General features: G+C 41.2%; 1 protein-coding gene across 1 annotated transcript; it reads left to right on the top strand.

Moving 5' to 3' along the window:
• The first annotated feature begins 5,158 nt into the window (after positions 1-5,158).
• Positions 5,159-10,975, top strand: LOC127677287 (disks large homolog 5-like). Its single transcript, XM_052172391.1, has 6 exons — positions 5,159-5,177; positions 6,100-6,234; positions 7,114-7,273; positions 9,154-9,297; positions 9,933-10,116; positions 10,832-10,975. The coding sequence occupies exons 1-6, from the start codon at positions 5,159-5,161 to the stop codon at positions 10,973-10,975; spliced, it is 786 nt and encodes a 261-aa protein (XP_052028351.1).
• Positions 10,976-19,116: the final 8,141 nt, after the last annotated feature.

Below are 19,116 nucleotides of genomic sequence, written 5' to 3'. Positions count from 1 at the left end.
GGCTCTCCCTGACCACACTCTGCCCTGCCTGCCTCTCCCGCAGGCTGTGTCCACCTTCACCGCTGCTGCCCAGATGCTTTCACTCGCCTGGCCAGCTGAGGGGCGGAGGGGAAGGTGAAGACTAACTTTTCAAATTCAATTCTGGGCCCTTCAGGGTTTGTCTCAAATAGATAATGATGAGAATATATTATTTATGGTCAATAATTTGTTGTCCCATAAACATAATATTCCTCATTTATTCCTTCAGTTTGCTAAAGCACTTTTGGGTCCTTTAAGAGATAAGGGCAAGACATTGCTGTATGCTAAATTGTTAGGGGGGAAAATTGAAGCATTCTAAGATGTTTGTAATTAAAATATGTAAAAAAGCTGTCTCCTGTTAACAACCCAAAAATATAAATTCACAAAGTGAGTCTTGAAAAAATGTATCCTATGTATTTTCATTCAATTAAAAAAAGACACAAAAACTGACAAATAGGAAGCAACTCTATTTTTAAAGATTCTATGGGAGGAAACCATCAGTCAGGAAGTTGCTCCTGTTCCAAATCCCCCTGGTGAAGTGTAATCCCACTCCATTAGGACAGGCTTCCAGGGAGGATGAAGGCCATCAGCAGATGTGGACTGTAAGACCCTAGCACCCTGGGGTATGCATCTGAGGGTCCCAGTCAGAGATGCAAGTCTCCAATAGAATAGTTCGAGAGCGGTCAGAGAAAGAAGCTCTCAGATAAAAGCCTGATGCAACAAGGTGTGATCATATGCACAGCTTAAGGCCAACTAAAACAGGTTTCTAATATTGCACATCCTAGTAATCTTTCCCACAAGTTCCTCCTGAGCAGCATACACATGCTTCTTAAATCATAAGGATGCTTCCAAAGTCAACAGTGGATTCAACTTCTGAATAAGAAGAAATCAATCTGGTGGTTCCAATGAAAATTGGAAATGGTTTTACCTGAACACCCAGCTATATCACTTCTGGGCATATACCCAAAATTGTTCTGACATATAAAAATGACACATAGTCCCCTATGTTCGTAGCAGCCTTATTGATAATAATCAGAAGCCAGAAAGAACCCAGATGTCCCTATGGAAGAATGGATACAGAATGTATGGTTACTGAATGGAGTACTACTAAGCAATTAAAAAACCAATGACTTCATACAATTTGCAGGCAAATGGACGATATAGAAAATATCCTGAGTGTGGTAACCCACACAAATGAACACACATGGTATGTGTCTCCTGAAAAGTTGATATTTGTCCTAAAGTTCACAATGTCCATGATATACCCCACAGACACTATGGATCTTAGAAGGAAGGGAGACCAGGGCATGGCTGCTTCAGACCTGCACTGAGGGGGTAACAGGATGATGGTGGGAGGTGGAGGTAGAGGAGACCTGGGAGAGAGAGAGGTGAGGGAGGAAATAAGGGGCAGTATTAGGTACTGGAGAGGATAGGAGAGAAGGAAAGAGGGTCTGGAAATGGAACAAAAATATGTAGCAGGGGGGATGCGGAACTGGGTTAGCCACGTGAGGGACCCAGACACCAGGGAAACATGAGGTTCCCAGGACCCAAGGGGGAGGATTTTAGCCCAAATGTGCAGAGAAGGGGAAAATAGAACCTGTACAGACCACATCCATGGGATAGGTATACCTCCACACTTAAACAACCCTGTGACCCCCCTCCTTAAAGGGATGATACCACACACTCATTTCCAAATTTTAATCCATAAATGTTCCTCAGCAAAGTAAGAACAGGGACAACAAATGGAGCAGAGACAGAAGGAAGGGACATCCAGGGGCTGCCGTATATTGGGATCCATCATAATTGCAGACACCAAACCAGACACTGATGGTGTGGTCAAAAGATGTTTGCTGACAGGAACCTCTTGTGAAGGTTCTTAGGGAAGTCCAGCAGGCAACTTACTCTTGGTGCCATCCATTAGACTGAGGTCTGGAAAACTGGTGGGGAAGTTAGGGGAAAAGCTGAAGGGTCAAGGGGAATTGTAACCTCATTGGAAGAACGACATCTGTTGCCAGGATCACCCAATGTTCCCAGTGAGTAGACCATAAACAGAGGAGTGTACAGGGAGGGCTCTTTAGCTCCAGATACATTGTAGCAGAGGATGGCCCTGCCTGACAGAAATGGGAGGAGAGGACCTTAGTCGTGTGGAGGATTGATGCCCCAGGGTAGTGGGATGCTGAATCTGTAGGGCAGGAAAGGGTGAGTGGGGGAGGCCCTCATACAGGCAAAGGGGAGGGAGAAAGGGAAAATGTGGTTTGAGGGGTCGTTGGAGGCATAACCAGGAAGTGGTATATCATTTGAGATTTATTCAATTGGAATGATTAATAAATACATTTAAAACAATACACATATACCAGCCATTTAATTTTAACAATGAAGACTCAGGAGCCAGATGCTGGGGTGAAACCTGCCAGGTCAGAGAGTCAGGGAAAGCCCTCAGCTGTCTTTGCTACCCTGCTGACCTCCCAGAAGGAAAGCATTCTTTATCCCTCTCCACACTGTTTTAAATATCTTTCAACTTAAAAACCTTCCTTTTGTTTAGTTATATTGATTCCATTTCAATTGGTTCCTTGCTCTGCCTTGCCCTGGAATTAACATTTGTTTGCCCTGCAATAAAGGTGTGTTCTTGGGCTAAGCCAAAGGACAATAAAGTACTTGTTTACAGTAAACAGAAAGCTCTTAGATTAAAGGTCTGTGCTAGGTCAGAGCTACACCATACAAAATGTATTTGGTAAACAACACAATCTTGGGGTTTCCAATGATAATGAATACACTGCAACATAAGTAAACAATGTTCTCTCTGCTATAGAAATCATGATGGGAACACCATGATCCTAAAGAAAATCAGAACTGGACTCTTGAAGCTGTTGCATATGACCAACAAGGACATAAAGAGCACCAAGGAGACTCTTGATCGTTATCACAAGGGATAAATTATCCATTCCTTTTGTCACATATTTTAGGCCAAGATATCACCATTCCTGGCCTTGGCTCATTGTCCTAGGTGCTGTTGAAGGGAAGGGTTGGTGTCCAGGGGTCAAGCAACAAACCACAGAAACACTGAATTAAGTTAAACAGGGATGGTTTGATGAATACACACCTAGTCCCATGGAAGATTGATGCCCCAGTGGAGTGAAGTGCTGAAGCAGTAGGGGAGGAGAAGGTGCGTGGGTGGGGGAGCACCATCATACAAGCAAAGGGCCCTGACTCAAGCCATTTTAGACATAATAGTGCATATTGACCTTGAATTTGATGGGTACTAGGTGAAGGATATAGATGTGAAATTTCCTGATTAAAATCCTCAAAACATGCAGTACATGACATAGTACATGGACAGCATGACCCTGGTCTGAATCAAGATTCTTTTCTTTTGTTTTGCATGAAGGTCATTTAGGTATTTTACAACAGCAGTATGAAATAGATGGCTAACAAGTCACAAATTTGCTACAGTTATGCTATGGCACAAAAAATTATCAGAAAAAAATGTATCATTATGAAAAATGTCTGCATGACCTTACAGTTTAGACAAGTTCTGTGGCCTCAAAAGGAGCTCCTTAGAGGTAGAACAGAAAAGGTGTTTGTTACCTGAAGGAGGGACCTGAGCAGTGTTGCTCAGCCTTCTCAGTGACAATTGCACCTCACTCTGTCCCTGCAGGGGATCCCAAAGTGTCCTTCCAACTTCCCTGTGAACCAGTCTAGGCACACAAAGGCCAGGAACCAGTGCTGGTGTCCCACTCCTCACTTATGCTCCATTTTCAACAATGTACATGTAGAAGCAAATATAGCATGGCCACTTGACATTGATATTCTTCACATCTTGCTGAGGGCAGCAATTGCTTGACTACACCCAAATCTATAAAATATGTGGGCACTAGGGAAGTATATCAAGATAAAGCTAGGAGAGAGGTGCATGAACTCTGCCCTGGATTGAATGCAGAAATGTGGGGGTGGGACAAACATGTATGGTTAAATATCCCACTAAGTTCACATTGTGTCTGCTTGATTTACTCTCAGGGCAAGGAAGGGTAGTATCTCTAATGGTGTCTGTCAAGTCCCTCGAAAAGTTCACTGGGTTTTGTCCTCAGCACTTGATATGTGGTGATGTGGCAGTGGCACTCAGGAAAGCTGGAGTTTGTAACTGGCACTGTATCATGCTAGCAGCATTGGATAATACTCAGTTGTCCAGATGGTGATACACACTCTCATTATTTCTTTTTTTTAAATATTTTTATTTTCTATATTCTTTGTTTACATTCCAAATGATTTTCCCTTTCCCAGATCCCCCCTCCCCATATGTCCCATAAACCTTCTTCATTTCTTAATGTGAACCCAGGGAAAGAGAGAACAAAATCCTTAGAAAAGAAAGAACATTTCCCCTTCTCCATCTTCCCACCTAGAAACACTTGCAGAGAGAAAATGGTAAGTTCATTAAAATAGACAAAGATTGGTAGATGAGGCCTTGAATGGAGGGTGTGTTTCAGTGTTTTCTCTGAAACCAAGTCTTAAAAATTCCATTTCATCCTCTACCTGGCCTCTCAAGCTAACCTTCACCTCAGATAATCCTGCTTCCACTTTACTGTTGTTAGGCTTACAAGTGGGGCTCCTAGGAATGGTAGGACAGGACTAGTCACTGACAGAGACCTGGCTTTTCTAATGCTGAGGTGTGTACCCACCAGTGTAGCTACAGACATTTTGTTCTATGTCAGCTCCCTAGTTCGATTACTGCTATAATGTGCCTGCCAAATCACTGACACAGAAAAGTAACTTGTCTCAGAGGAAGGTCATGTTGACACATACTCTTATGTTCTTTATGACATTTGTTAAACTTATCATGTTCAACAAAATTTACATAGGACCCATCAAATTAATGGTCAATATACACTCTTATATCTAAAATGACCTGATCAGAAATGAGCACTGGACACTTCCTACAACTTCATAAAAGCTACATGTATTTTGGGTTTTCTGTTTGTTTGTTTTTGTTTTTTGCTTTAGAAGTTGATGAATATAGATGTTTTTAGCCATGGCTCAGCTCCCAAAATCTGATATGTGGTTGTATTCAATCAGTATTATGGTCTACATTCATTAATCCATCCCTATTTATTTGAGAAAGGTGTTTTTCTGGTTTGTGGGACCGATCATGAACCCAAGCACAAGATGTGAGGCCCTTGCTCTGTGCACTAACATACATCTATTATATTTTCATACACCCTTACCAATTTTGACTATTTTATTTTGTTCTGACATAATCTCATTTTATAGATTATACAGGGCTATAAGCAATCCTCCTTTGGTGACACTGGTGCAGAAACGAGAACCTGCCTGAGGGCCTTTCCATTGGTGGCTTCAATATTTTAGTTCCCTCTGTCAACTGATCTCCAGACTCTTGCCAGAACCATGAGGACTGCAACTCTCTCTCTCTCTCTCTCTCTCTCTCTCTCTCTCTCTCTCTCTCTCTCTCTCTCTCTCTCTCTCTCTCTCTCTCTCTCTCTCCTGTCTCTCTGTTAAGACATCTTGGGGCAGCTTTAAAAAAGCTAAGCACAAGATATCATGAGTGTAGCCCCTAACACACATCCACATATTAACCTGCCCTTCAGGCTCAGCCTGGATGTAATTTCATGCACCTGTACCAAAGACAGGAGAACTTTTGACTTCATATTAAAACTGGAGTTATTTCTCAGTACATTTTAAAGGTCCATATTGCTGATTGAGGAAAATTTGAGATAGGATGAGACATTTCTGAGAAGGGTTTGAAAAGGAAACCCTCAGTTAGAAACACAGGGATTACTGAGGTGATGGCAATTAAGCCTAAGTAAACCATGATCTTGGAAGGAAGATGGGCTCAGTGGCTATGCCCCCGGAGAGTCTTCAGGAAAGAGCACTTAAGCTTCATGTTCAGTACAGGGGGCGGAAATTAGCAGGGAGCGAAAGGCTGTATGTAACCCATGACATCAGCAGTCCCTTCTTGAACATTCTATAGTCTTCCAGAGAGTTCTTGGCATGAGCTGTGATGTCACCAGTGTTGTAGCAACAGCAGAGCATTGAGGTTTCTCAGTCAGTGTCTAGAGGATACACTGATAGACATGTTTGCCCGACTCAGAAAACTCTTTCAGAGAACCAATATGGATGGGAGAGAGACTAGAGAAAGGAGGAAGGGGCCTGGCCTTTCATCTGAGAGTAATGAAGGACAAAGGAGGTGGTCATGGAGAATGTGGTGTAAGTACTGGGAAGTGGATATTGAGCTTCCTGGCAGGGTGGCCCGAGCTGGCCTTTCTAGCAAATTCCAATTCTTCACTTTTCACTGAGTATTGTGGTTGTTACTTGGGGACAGAATGAGAGCATCAGGAGTCACAGAGGATCTAACCTACACCAATTTAGGGAAGGGCATCACTGCCTTCACTACCATGCTTCTAGCTTCAGCGTCTCTCTGACAATAGTACCAGGGAGAGATTTGTGCCCCTGCTGATAAACTCTTGTTCTCAGAACTCCTCTGACTTCCTCTCCCTCAAAGTTCCCACCTTAGCTTTCCCACTGGTTGTGGGTGGCAGGAATAATTGTACTGTAACCAAAGACCTATCAGAATTGATAAACCCAGCAGAGATTCCATCCTGTGGCCGCTTCTGGAGTGATGGTTGTTTCAATAGAGGAAATAAATCAGTGTGTTCTCCCCCTGCAGGATGTTTTAAGGCCATTTCCTGGGCTTAGAGTAACAGAATAGGAGATCTGAACATCATATAACACTCAAGTACTTGTGAATAGTGAATTTATAGTATGACTTGTGAAACCACAGGACTGAGGACTCTGAAGCCAAGTTGTACTCTGTATATTTGTTAATAAGCCAGGAGAAGCCATCTCTGTGGTCATCATAAGAATACATAGGGAGACAGAGGACACACATGGCTGCTTACATCTCCTAGTCGCTATAGAGTGAGGGGATAACTGAGGTCCACTGAGGATGCATCTAAAGGCTGGATGAAACTCTGTGTGGTGTCACTGGGTTCTAGGCCTGTGGTCTACTTTATAGGCCTCAGAGTAGACTGTCTATACTCTATGCATTCCAAAAATGTAAGTTCACTTGTGTTCTTTTACCTACAGGGGCTGGCAGGCAGACATCATCCCCTGCAACTGTCCTAAGCAAGAAGCAGGCCAAGGAGGAAGAGGAGAGGCTGACCAGAGAGCTGAAGCTCGTTACACAAGAGAGAAATGAGCTGAGAGATCGCTTGATCTATGTCACAGAGGGAGCCATGAACAAGAGGTATGCATTGCTCCAAATGCTGTGGTGTTCATCTGGAGTCAATGCCACATCTTTTTAAGGTGGTTGATTATAGGAAGGTGTGTCTTCATGATATCCCTGGGTCAAATCTCATGTCGCTAAATACTTCTTAGAGGAGAGACAGAACCTGAAGCTTGGTCAGGAGTAAGAAGGGAAATGGACTCTTCTGCTTCCTCCAGGTCAAAAGTGGGACTTGTGGTCTGACTGAAGAATTCAGGGATAGAGGAAATGGACAATGAGTTCCCAGAGTGCTTTTGGAAAGCCCTTGAAAGGAGGTGCTTTTGTGAGGTTCTAGGAGCTGAGAGTTTGTGGTGAGTGTTTGTACTGGACTGGCAGGTGACTGAGTGCTGGAAACTGCTAAATGCAGATGGAGGGGCCTGGTCCCACATTGTTCATCTCAGCGCTTGATTAGACACCTGAGGCTCTGCCTGTTCCTCTTTCTCTGAGTGACTTATACTCTGAGACTGTAATGTTGCATGCATTTCTTCTGCATCTCATGTTCTCTCTGCTTCTGTCTCTGATTCACTCTCTCTCTCTTTCTGTTACTCTGTCTCTTTTTTCCCTTACATGTGTGTACACAAGTGTGTATATCTGTTTCTGTGTGTATGCATGTGTGTGTGCACATGATTGTGGTGTCTCTTGTGAATTAATTTTTTGCATGTTTATATTTCTCTCTACTCTTTTAAATTCAGGGATCTGTGACATCCAGGATACTTTGAGACAGTAATGTTGCATATACGCCTGCTGATTCTCATTCTGTTCTCTCTGGTTCTGTCTCTGTCTTTATTTCTTATTCTCTTGCTCTGTGTCCTTTTCTCCTAATTTGTGAGTGCCTGTCTATGAGTCTATTTGCTTCCACGTGTGCATACAAGTGCTTTTGTTTCATATGTTTATATTTACCTCCACACTTTGGAATCTTGTGGTCTGTGTATTGGACTGAGGATTTACATGCAGTTTCAAGTTGATGTGAGTCCTGATGTCTGGGAGTCCCCACATTAAATAGCACTGTTCCTTCCCTTCATGGGGACATTTATGTAAACAGTTGCACCTCTTGGACAGATTATAAAGCATTGGTTATGTCTGGTCTCATCTCAAGAATTATGTGTAATTTCTGCCTCTGAATCCAGGAATTATAATCCCTGTTGTCAAAACAGGGAAAATATAATCACAGGTGTCTAGTTGGCAACGACCTGTGGCCTATACTCTTGAGGGCACAAGGGTCCAGATTGCCCCTCCAGAACTAATGAGTAAACACAGGGAGCCAGGGCACCCTCCATCTGGATATATAGCTTATGCTGTCCTTGGGAAAAGATAAAAAGTTTCCAAAGATGAAAAAGATCCCAGCATGTAGAATCCAGGAATTGACCTTCCTGTGCTGGGAGTACAAGACCCAGTCTATGTTCATGTGTTCCTAGAAAGGAGGAGTGGCCCCTGGTTATGGAAAGCAGTAGCAGAATGGGGCAATACCAGAACAGGGAAGTGGGAAGGGGTGGATGAGGGAGTAGGGTTAGGGAAGAGGGCTCATGGGATTTTTGGAGAGTGGTAAGCCAGACAAGGGGAAAACATTTGAAATGTAAATAAAAAAATATATCGAATAAAAAAAAAGAAACACATTTTCAGCCAGGCCATGGCAGCACACACCTGTATTCCCAGCATTTGGGAGGCAGTGGCAGATGGATTTCTGAGTTTGAGGCCAGCCTTGTCTACAGAGTGAGTTGCAGGACAGCCAGGGCTACACAGAGAAACCTTGTCTCAAAAATACAAATATATATATATATATATAATACTTAGATGTGTATGTGTTCTAAAAATGTGTTTTAAAAAAGGCACATGTTCATAGAGTTCTATCTTCCTGGGGACAGGCCATACTACACACCAAATCCGTTATATGAAAAATTGAAGTTAAAGGAGAAGGAGATTATGACATTTCTACACACCTTAGAGAAGGAGAACATTGAGGCCAAACAGACCTTCCAGGATCTCAAGAAGGAGATTAACTTCTATCGGTAAGTACTGTTCATGGAGGTCACCAGGTGTGGAATGGCCCTTTCTGCCTTCCTTTGTTCCTGGACTGCAGAGTCTGCAGGTCTGATTCTATCCCTTCTGCCTTTTAGCCATCACTGTGCCTTGGGACTTCTCCTGTCAGTTTCAAAGTCTGTAAGAGACTGTTACTCATCCTAAGAGTGTACAGGCATCATCAGGAGCCTCTCATTAGAAGAGTGATTCAGATCATGAGAGGGTTATGGTACAGTTCTAGGTCTGTGGGACTCAGGCATGGTTTTACAGAGCTAAATGTGATCTAACAAAAGGATACAATGCCTTCCTCTTGATTCTACTGACTGCATTGAGGGTATCTGCAACCTACTAATTGATGTTGCTGAAATGCTTTGGGCTGTCATGGATAGTTTCAGATACCTTGTTCTTTGGAGAGACATGCAACCTTATTGGTGTTTGGGCTGCAGCAATCATTTATTTCTTCCCTCAAGTTGCTATTTGCTGTTTGTGGACCTCTCAAGAATGTATTGAGATGTATTGCATTAGGTATTCCTGGGAACCTAGGTCCTGGTGGGGTTAATGGGACCTTGATGTAGGAATGGGAGTAGGAGCCTGCAGGATCTTACCATGAAGATTGTGTCTCTAGCAACCTGCACAGCCGGCTCCTGATGCAGAAGAACATTATGAATAAGAGATTGGTTACACTGAAGCAGGAGAACAAGGAAGTACATGCTGATTGGACCATCATTCAGCAATACCTGATTGACTTGAACCTGAATGTTAAAGATGAACAGGACAAGACCAGCATCCTCCAGGGCCAACAACATCAGGTAGGTACAAGCAGCTCAGCCTGGCTTATACTGACTGATAACATTTTGCTACTGCATCCATCTTTGCTTTCACACAGCACCATTCTAATGCACAGTCCCAAGCAGCCACCCACCTCATGGAATGTAGTTGGTCACTGCTAGGGCTATGCACATTCTGCGTTGTGAACCTCTTGAGATAAGCTGAAATATGGCAAGTATACCTTTCGACTCCTCTTTATTCTGAAGACCAGTAAGGGTGATAGATCAATATCATGCAGCATTCCTACACCTGCTCATGATAGGTGGGCTGCTTTGCAGAGCTTTGAGTAAGTTCTGGGTCCTGTGACAGAGGGCATGCAAGGGTCATATGACTTCCAAAGTAGTTAGCAATTTGCAGGGTTAAAATTCAAACACTAATAAGAAATATGTTATTCTCCTTTTCTTTGATCTGTGTGGCATGTGGCATTTTCCTTTCCTCCTGTAACCCAGTGAAGTCTCTTCCAATTGCCCATTTCTTGGTGTGCCCTGATAAAAATGAGTAGCAGCTTGTCAGCCCTACTGTTAATGTAGGTTAATGTTGCTGGATATTTTGCTGTGCCTGCAGTTGTAACAGCAATGGTGTCAGTTAAAAGATCAATGATAACATTCCTGTTGAGAGGGTGGGAGGCAGCAGCCTGACAGCTGACATTTAGATTCCCAACAAGCCTCTGTCTTAATAACTGCCTTCCTCTTCTAGGATGCAGAGAGTGTAGCAAGAGCTGATATTTCCACAGCCCAGGAAGAGGGCCTCCTGCAGAATGAGTTGCCACTTCAGGAAGCTCCTGATGATCTCCATCCTCAACAGCCACAAAATTCCTTGGATGAGTCTTCTACCACATAATTGAACTCCTCAGGTTGAATAGGCACTAACTACCTAGCCAGTGAGCCAATCAATTCAGGAATTTATTCCCTTTCCTGTACAAACATTACCCCTTGGAGGAGAACTGCGGTGACTGCCCTGCCACCACATGTCCAAGAGAAGAAACAGACTGTAAGTCCCTGTTGCTGAAAGTGTAGTGAGAGAAATCTGGTTCATATAATTTACTGTTAGAGTTTTGGTTGCTGTTTGGTTTTCTGCTGTTTTGTTACTTGTTATGTTATTGGATATTATATATTATTGTTATTGCTTTTTTTCTTATGCTTTTCACTGTTTATAGTAATTATCTTTAAAAGCCTGTTTTTGAAATGTATTTCTGATGAATAAAAATTTATTTGTAATTCCTCACTTTTGAGACCATATTACTTATTCAGGTTTTCTGTCCTATCCTGTACACATAGACCTCACAACCACAGATGGATCTCAGTAAGCCCCGGGATGCCTGGCTACAGAGTGATTTCAAAGCCCACTAGGGTATACAAGACAATGGTCTTTTGTATGAATAATGTGGCTTCTCCCATGGATACACACTTTAGGATGTAATCACTGACATACTCTCTCCATGCTGTCATGTATTCTCCTATTCCTAAAATGTAGAACTCTATTAGAATGGAGACTGCAGCTCCTATCTATTTAATATAGCCCATGAATTTCTACCTAGAACAATCAGACAACAAAATGACATCAAGGGCATACAAAAGGTAAGGAACAATGTCAAAGTATTGCTAGTTACACATGTTATGATAGTATACTTAAGTGATTCCTAAAGATGTACAAAAGAACTATACCTGATAAGCACCTACAGGGAAAGTCTCTTGATTCATAATGAACTTAAAAACGTCAGTAGCTGTTTTTATTGAAAGGATAAAGAAGCTGAAAAAAATTAGGAAAGCCACAACATACAGTACCCAGAATTAAAAAACTGTATCTTGGTATAAGTTTATGCAAGCAATGAAAGTCCTATAAGACAAGATTTTCAGATCTATGCTCCAAATGCAAGTGCACCCTCATTCGTCAAAGAATCTTTACTAAAGCTCAAATCACACATTGCACCTGACACAATAGTTGTGGGTGACTTCAACACCCCACTCTCCTCAATGAACTGATCAGGAAAGCAGAAACTAAACAGGGACACAGTGAAAAAAATGAAGTTTTAGACCAATTGGATTTAACAGATTTATAGAGAGAGAACATTTTATCCTAAAGCAAAAGAATATATATTTTTCTCAGCACCTCATGGTACTTTCTCCAAAATCGACCATATAATTGGTCACAAGACATACCTCAACAGATATAAGAGGATCAAAATAATCCTATACCTCCTATCAGATCACTATGGAGTAAGAGTTGTCCTCAATAGCAACAAAAACAACAGAAAGCCCACATACACAGGGAAGCTGAACAATACTCAGTGACACCTAGGTCAAGGAAGAAATAAATCAAAGACTGCTTAGAATTTAAAGAAAATAGAGCCACAACATACCCAAATTATGGGACACAATGAAAGCAGTGCTAAGAGGAAAACTCATAGCCCTGAGTGCCTCCAAAATAAACTGAAGAGAGCATACATTAGTACCTTAAGGACACACCTGAATGGCCTGGAACAAAAAAGTTAATTCACCCAGGAGCAGTAGAAGACAGGAAATCATCAAACTAAGGGCTGAAATCAATCAAGTAGAAACAAAGAGAACCATACAAAGAAAAAAAAAACGGAAAAATTTATCATGAGAAGGAAAGAGCTCCCATGGTCAGAGTTAACAAGGATTACCATAGAGAAAATGGACATCTGAGGGAAAACAACTTACAGATACAATACATTCCAATCAAAATCCCAACACAATTAATTACAGGTCTTGATAGAGCCCTTCTTCTGTTCATATGGATAAACAAAAAGCCCAGTGTCTTAGTTAGGTTTCCCTTTACTGTGAAAAGACACACGAACAAAGCAGCTTTGTTATAAGAGGCAACATTTAATTGGGGCTGGGTGACAGGTTCCGAGGTTCAGTCCATTAGTCCATTATCATCATTGAGAGTAGAGCAGAGTCCAAGATGGTATGGCACTGGAGGAGCTGTGAGAAGGAGCTGTGTCTTCTTCTGCATGCAAACAGAAGACTGTATAGTTTATAGCTACATGGAGGGTCTCAAAGACCATTCTCACTGTCACACACCTACTCCAAGGAGGCCACAACTTTTAACAGTGTTATTTCCTTGGTCAAGCTTATTTAAACCACACATTCCACTCCCTGGCTAACATAAGCTTGATCAAATGGATGAGTCTATTGTGGCCATACCAATCCAGAGCATAACAGAAAATATTCTTAATCCAACTCAGAGGTCCCATAGATCATAAAAGTTTCAAACATGTTAAAAGTCCAAAATTCAAAGTCTCTTCTTACATACACACAATCTCTAAAGTGTAATCCCCTATAAAATCAAAAGATGTAAATCACAGGCATCTAATATCACAAGATATATATACCACCATTTAAAAAATGTCATACTGAGAAAGTACCAGATTAAAGCAAGACAAAAACACAGCTTCTCAAACTGCAACTCTAAGTTTTCCTGGGTGAACATCTATGTTACAAATGAATAGGCACCCACATTCATAAAATAAACTTTACTAATGCTCAAATCATGCATTGCATCTCACACAAAAATAGTAGGAGACTTCAACACCACATCCTCATCATTGGACAGATCATGGAAACCCAAACTAAACAGATACAGAATGAAACTAACAGCAGTTATTGACCATGTTATAACAGATATCAAAAGAATATTTTGTCATAAACCAGAAGAATATATCTTCTCAGCACCTCATGGTACCTGCTCCAAAGTTGACCATCCTCTCGATCACAAAACAAGCTACACCTGATACAAGAAAATTGAAATAATTCCATGTATCCCATTAGATCACCACAGTCTAAGGCTGGTCTTCAATGGCAACAAAAACAACAGAAATCCCACATACACATGGAAGCTGAACTATACCCTACTCAATGATAACTTGGTCAAGAAAGAAATAAGAAAACATTTTAGAATTTAATGAAGATGAAGACACAACATCCCCAGACTTATGGGACACAATGAATGCAGTGCTAAGATGAACACTCAAAGCTCTGAGTGCATCCATAAAGAAACTGAAGAGAGCATTCACTAGAAGCTTGACAGTACACCTGAAAGCTCTAGAACAAAAAGAAGCAAATACATCTAAGAGGAGTAAATGGCAAAATCACACTTGAATTAGCAAAAGACTCATTATCAGTGAACATCTTTTGTCCCCCACCCCATTGCCTTTTATCCCCAACTTGTTTAGTTTTGGAGGCAGGGTCTCAATACACTGTAGCCCTGGCTGGCCTGAAACACTGAGATCCATTGCCTCTGCCTCACAAATGCTGAAATCATAGGCATGTGCCACCATGGCCAGCACCAAGTTGTATTTCTATGTTTACTTTTGATGTGCGTGAGTGTTTACCTGTATGTATGTATGTATGTATATATGTATGTATGTATGTATGTATGTATGTATGTATGTACACTGCATATATGGCCTAGTGCACACAAAGATCAGAAGAGGCACCAGATTCCCTGAAACTGGTTCTGGGAATGAAACTCATGTCCTCTACTAGACCAACCTGTGGTCTTAGCAGCTAAGCTGTTCCTGAAGCCCACTCCAACATGAATTTTTATAACTTAGTAGTAGGATGAATAGGAACTTTAAGGACTTTAAGAAATACAAAGAGGAAAATTCATAGCCCTGAGTTCCTCCATACATTAGAGAGATCTTACTCTAGCAGCTTAACTGATCATCTGAAAGCTCTAGAACAAAAAGAAGCAAACACACTCAAGAGGAGTAGATGGCAAGAAATAATGAAATTCAGGATGCAAATCAACCAAGTAGAAAGAAACAGAATTATACCAAGAATCAACAAAACCAGGAGCTGGTTCTTTGAGAAAATCAACAAGATAGATAAATACTTATCCAGACTAACTAGAGGGCATAGAAACACTATCCAAATTAACAAAATAAGAAAAGAAATGTAAGAAATAACAACAGAAACTGAGGAAATACAAAAAAATGTTCTACTCAGATTCAGATTCTACTAAAAAGGAATGCATTCAACAAAAGTGGAAAATCTGGATGAAATAGATCATTTTTCTCAACAGATATCACTTACGAAAATTAAATCAGGATAAACCATCTATATAGCACCATACCTGCCCCCAAAGGAATAGAAGCAGTCATTAGAAGTCCTGCAAGCAAAAATATCCAGGGACAGATGATTTTAGTGCAGAATTCTATCAGAACTTCAAAGAAGCTCTATAACCAATACTTATCAAATGCTTTCAAAAAACAGAAACAAAAGGAAACAAAAGAACATCACCAAATTCAGTCTATGAAGACACATTTATACTGATTCCAAAACCATAAAGAGAGCCAAAAAAGAAAGAAAACTTCAGACCAATTTCAGTTATGAATATCAATGCAAAAATACTCAATAAAATTCTCACAAACTGAATCTAGGGCCACATCAAAACAATCACTCACCTTGATTAAGTAGGCTTCATCCAGGAATGCAGGGATGGTTCAATGTATGGGAATCCATCAATGTAATCCACTCTATAAACAAACTCAAAGATAATAACCACATGATTATCACATTAAATACTGAAAAAGCACTGGACAAAAGACAACACCCATTCATGTTACAAGTATTGGAGAGATCAGGAATTCAAGCTTCATACCTAAATATAAGAAAAGCAATACACTAATAAGTGGATATTAACCTAGAAAACTGGAATACCCCAAACATAATCCATACATCAAATGAGGTACAAGAAGAAAGGAAGAGTGGCCCCTTGTTCTAGAAAGACTCAGTGAAGAAGTATAGGGCAAAACCAGAACGGGGAAGTGGGAAGGGGTGTGTGGGAGGACAGGGGGAGAAAAGGGGGCTTATGGGACTTTCGGGGAGTGGGGGCTAGAAAAGGGGAAATCATTTGAAATGTAAATAAAAAATATATCGAATAAAAAAAAGACAAAAAAAAAGAAAAGAAATATAAAGCAAACCAATAGCCAACATCAAACTAAATGGGGAAAAGCTCAAAGCAATCCAATTAAAATCAGGGACAAGGCAAGGCCCAACCTATTCAAAATAGTACTTGAAGTTCTAGCTAGAGCAATAAGACAACAGAAGGAGGACAAGGGATACAAATTGGAAAAGAAGAAGTCAAAATATCACTCTTTGCAGTTAATATGATAGTATACTAAAGAGACCCCAAAATTTCTACCAGAGAGATCCTGCAACTTCTGCAAAGAGGCTGGATGTAAAATTAATTCTACAAAATCATCAGCCATTCCTCTACTCAAAGTATAAATTGGCTGAGTAAGATATTATGGAAATTATACCTTTCACAATAGTCACAATTAATATAAAATACCTTGTTATGACTCTAAACCTCTAATGAAGCAAGTGAAAAATCTGTTTGGCAAGAATTTCAAATCCCTGAAGAAAGAAATCAAAGAACTAAAAGATGGAAAACTGTCCCAAGCTTGAGGATCAGCATGATTGACAGAGTAAAATGACATCTCACAATCTTGCAATCTACAGGTTTAATGCAAACCCCATCAAAATTCCAAGTCAATTCTTCAGAGTTAGAAAGAGAATTTCTCAGATTCATTTGGAATAACAAACACACACACACACACACACACACACACACAAATACACACACACACATACACACACACACACACACAAATACACACACACACATACACACACACACACACTCACACACACACACAAGATAATGAAAACTATTCTCAACAATAAAAGAACTTCTGGTGGAATCACTATCCCTGGCCTCAAACTATGCTATAGAGCAATATTGACAAAAACTGCATGGCATTGGAACAGGCACAGGCCAGTAGTTCAATGGAATAAAATTGATGATCCAGAATTGAACCCACACACCCATGGTCACTTGATCTTTGACAAAGAAGCTAAAACCATCCAGTAGAATAAAGACAGCATTTCCATGAAATAGTGGAAGTTCAAGTGGAGTTAAGAATGTAGCAGAATGCCAATTGCTCCATTTTTCCCCTCACCCCCTCCCCTGAGCCCCACCCCCCTCATCGAAATATTTTATTAGACATAAATTACTTGGTCAAGAGTTTGAATCATTAACTGCTCAGACTAGTCAAACATGCTGCTGAGAGCAGCTATGAATACAGGGCAAACACAAAACTGAAAAATCTTAACTTACTTTATGAGATTTTGTTCTCCAGGGTGACATTAGCAGTCAACAACATCAAAAGATTGCACCAAGAATCCTCTGCCTCCTCGATGTACAGAGACTTGAAGGGATAGGGAGGAGCCTGGAAGCAGCAGGGAGCTACACTAGGGTCTGGGAGCAGTGGATGATGGTGCCTTCCTGACCTTCTGGCACTAGGCAGGTCCCTAGGGCAATGGGACTGGGGACAGAGGAGGGTAAAGAGGACCAGACCTGTGTCTTCCTCCAAAGAGGCCTGCTGTTGCCTCCTACTCCATGGAGATTACCATGCTATGAAGTCCTGGGATCCAGCGGCTCTCCCTGTCAGAAGCTGTGATCTTGGCAGGGACACAGGAGGCTGGGCATAAGTCAAGCCCAGGCAGCTTCCACAGAGCTCCAGGACTCACCCAATCACAGCTCAGGAACCGACCAATCACTTCTGCATGCAGAATGTCCTGGTTGGCTGTTTGCTTGCCACTTTTCCTGGTTGAATTCATGCTACTTAGCATGGGAGCATAGCTGGCTTTCCTTAAGTAGGTTTCCATGAGTAAAAATGGAAATACTACTATTCCAATGAGTAGCACCTTTACTCATTGGAATCCAAGATTCTGTCCTACTGCTGTCCAACAAGGCCATCCTCTGCTACATACACTGCTGAAGCCATGTGTACTCTTGGGTTGTTGGTTTAGTCCCTGAGAACTCTGGGGGCACTGGTTGATTCATACTGATGTTCCTCCTATGGAGCTGCAAACCCCTTCAGCTCCTTGGGTCCTTTCCATTGGGGACCCTATGAGAACCACTACTTTAGAGACAAAAGAACTCAGTGGCTACTCAGTCCACAGAGTTGGAAGTCTCAGCATTGAAGACACAGGACACAAGGCTCTCCTCCCTCTCTCACCCGACTCCCCACAAGAGTCTCTGATCCTTTATATTGAGATCATGTTGGAAGGCTGCCGAACCTTGAGTATAATATTTGGGGAGCATGGCAAAAGTAATGACAGATGCACTCAGGAAGAACTGAAGGTTGGCAGGCACACATTGGGCTTTCCTTGACCTGCTCTACATATGGGCTGCCTATTAGATGAGGCCACCCAATCTGAGGATGGACATTCAGCAAATCTCTGGAAACATTCTCACAAACACAATCAGAAATATATTTTTCAGGTCATTCTAGATCCCATTAAGTTGGTAATGGAGACCACCCATCACATACTTTCCCCTTTGACACCCAACCACTTCCTATGTTACACTGAATTTCCAAATAAAAACAATAAAAGTGCTTGGAATGTAGCATAATTGGGAGGTGCTTGCCTGGCAGGTATGAAGCCCTGGTTTGAGTCCCAGCCCCACATAAGTTGGACATGATGGTACACAGATGTAGTGCTTAAAGTTGGGATGTTCACTAAGCAGTTCAGAAGTTCAAAGCTATCCTGAGCTACATATTTACTGATCCTTTCTTATATAAAAACAAACTGTGTATCTATCAGAACCTGTCCTAAAACAAACAACAAGACAACGGTATTGTAATTTTACCTAACATGATATAAATATCCCCATACAACCTAAACACATTACTTATTCTCCAAGAAAAAATAGTGAAGTCCCTCTTGGAATGTTTACAGTTTAAATATGCTAATATAGATTAAAAACTTAAGTACTCATATGAACTCAATGCTATGTTATATAATAAAAGGAAAGGAAGGAAAACATGGATGTTATATACAAGAAGATACACATAGACACACATAGACATCTATCCTATGTATACATGTACAAATGTATCCTTAACAAAATGGGACAAAATCACTCATGACATTTATACTCCTCAT

The sequence above is a fragment of the Apodemus sylvaticus genome, chromosome 2 (genome assembly GCF_947179515.1).
Source record: "Apodemus sylvaticus chromosome 2, mApoSyl1.1, whole genome shotgun sequence".
NCBI classification, from domain to species: Eukaryota; Metazoa; Chordata; class Mammalia; order Rodentia; family Muridae; genus Apodemus; species Apodemus sylvaticus.
Note: the sequence above shows the minus strand (reverse complement) of the source record. Positions and strands in the feature narration are given on the sequence as shown.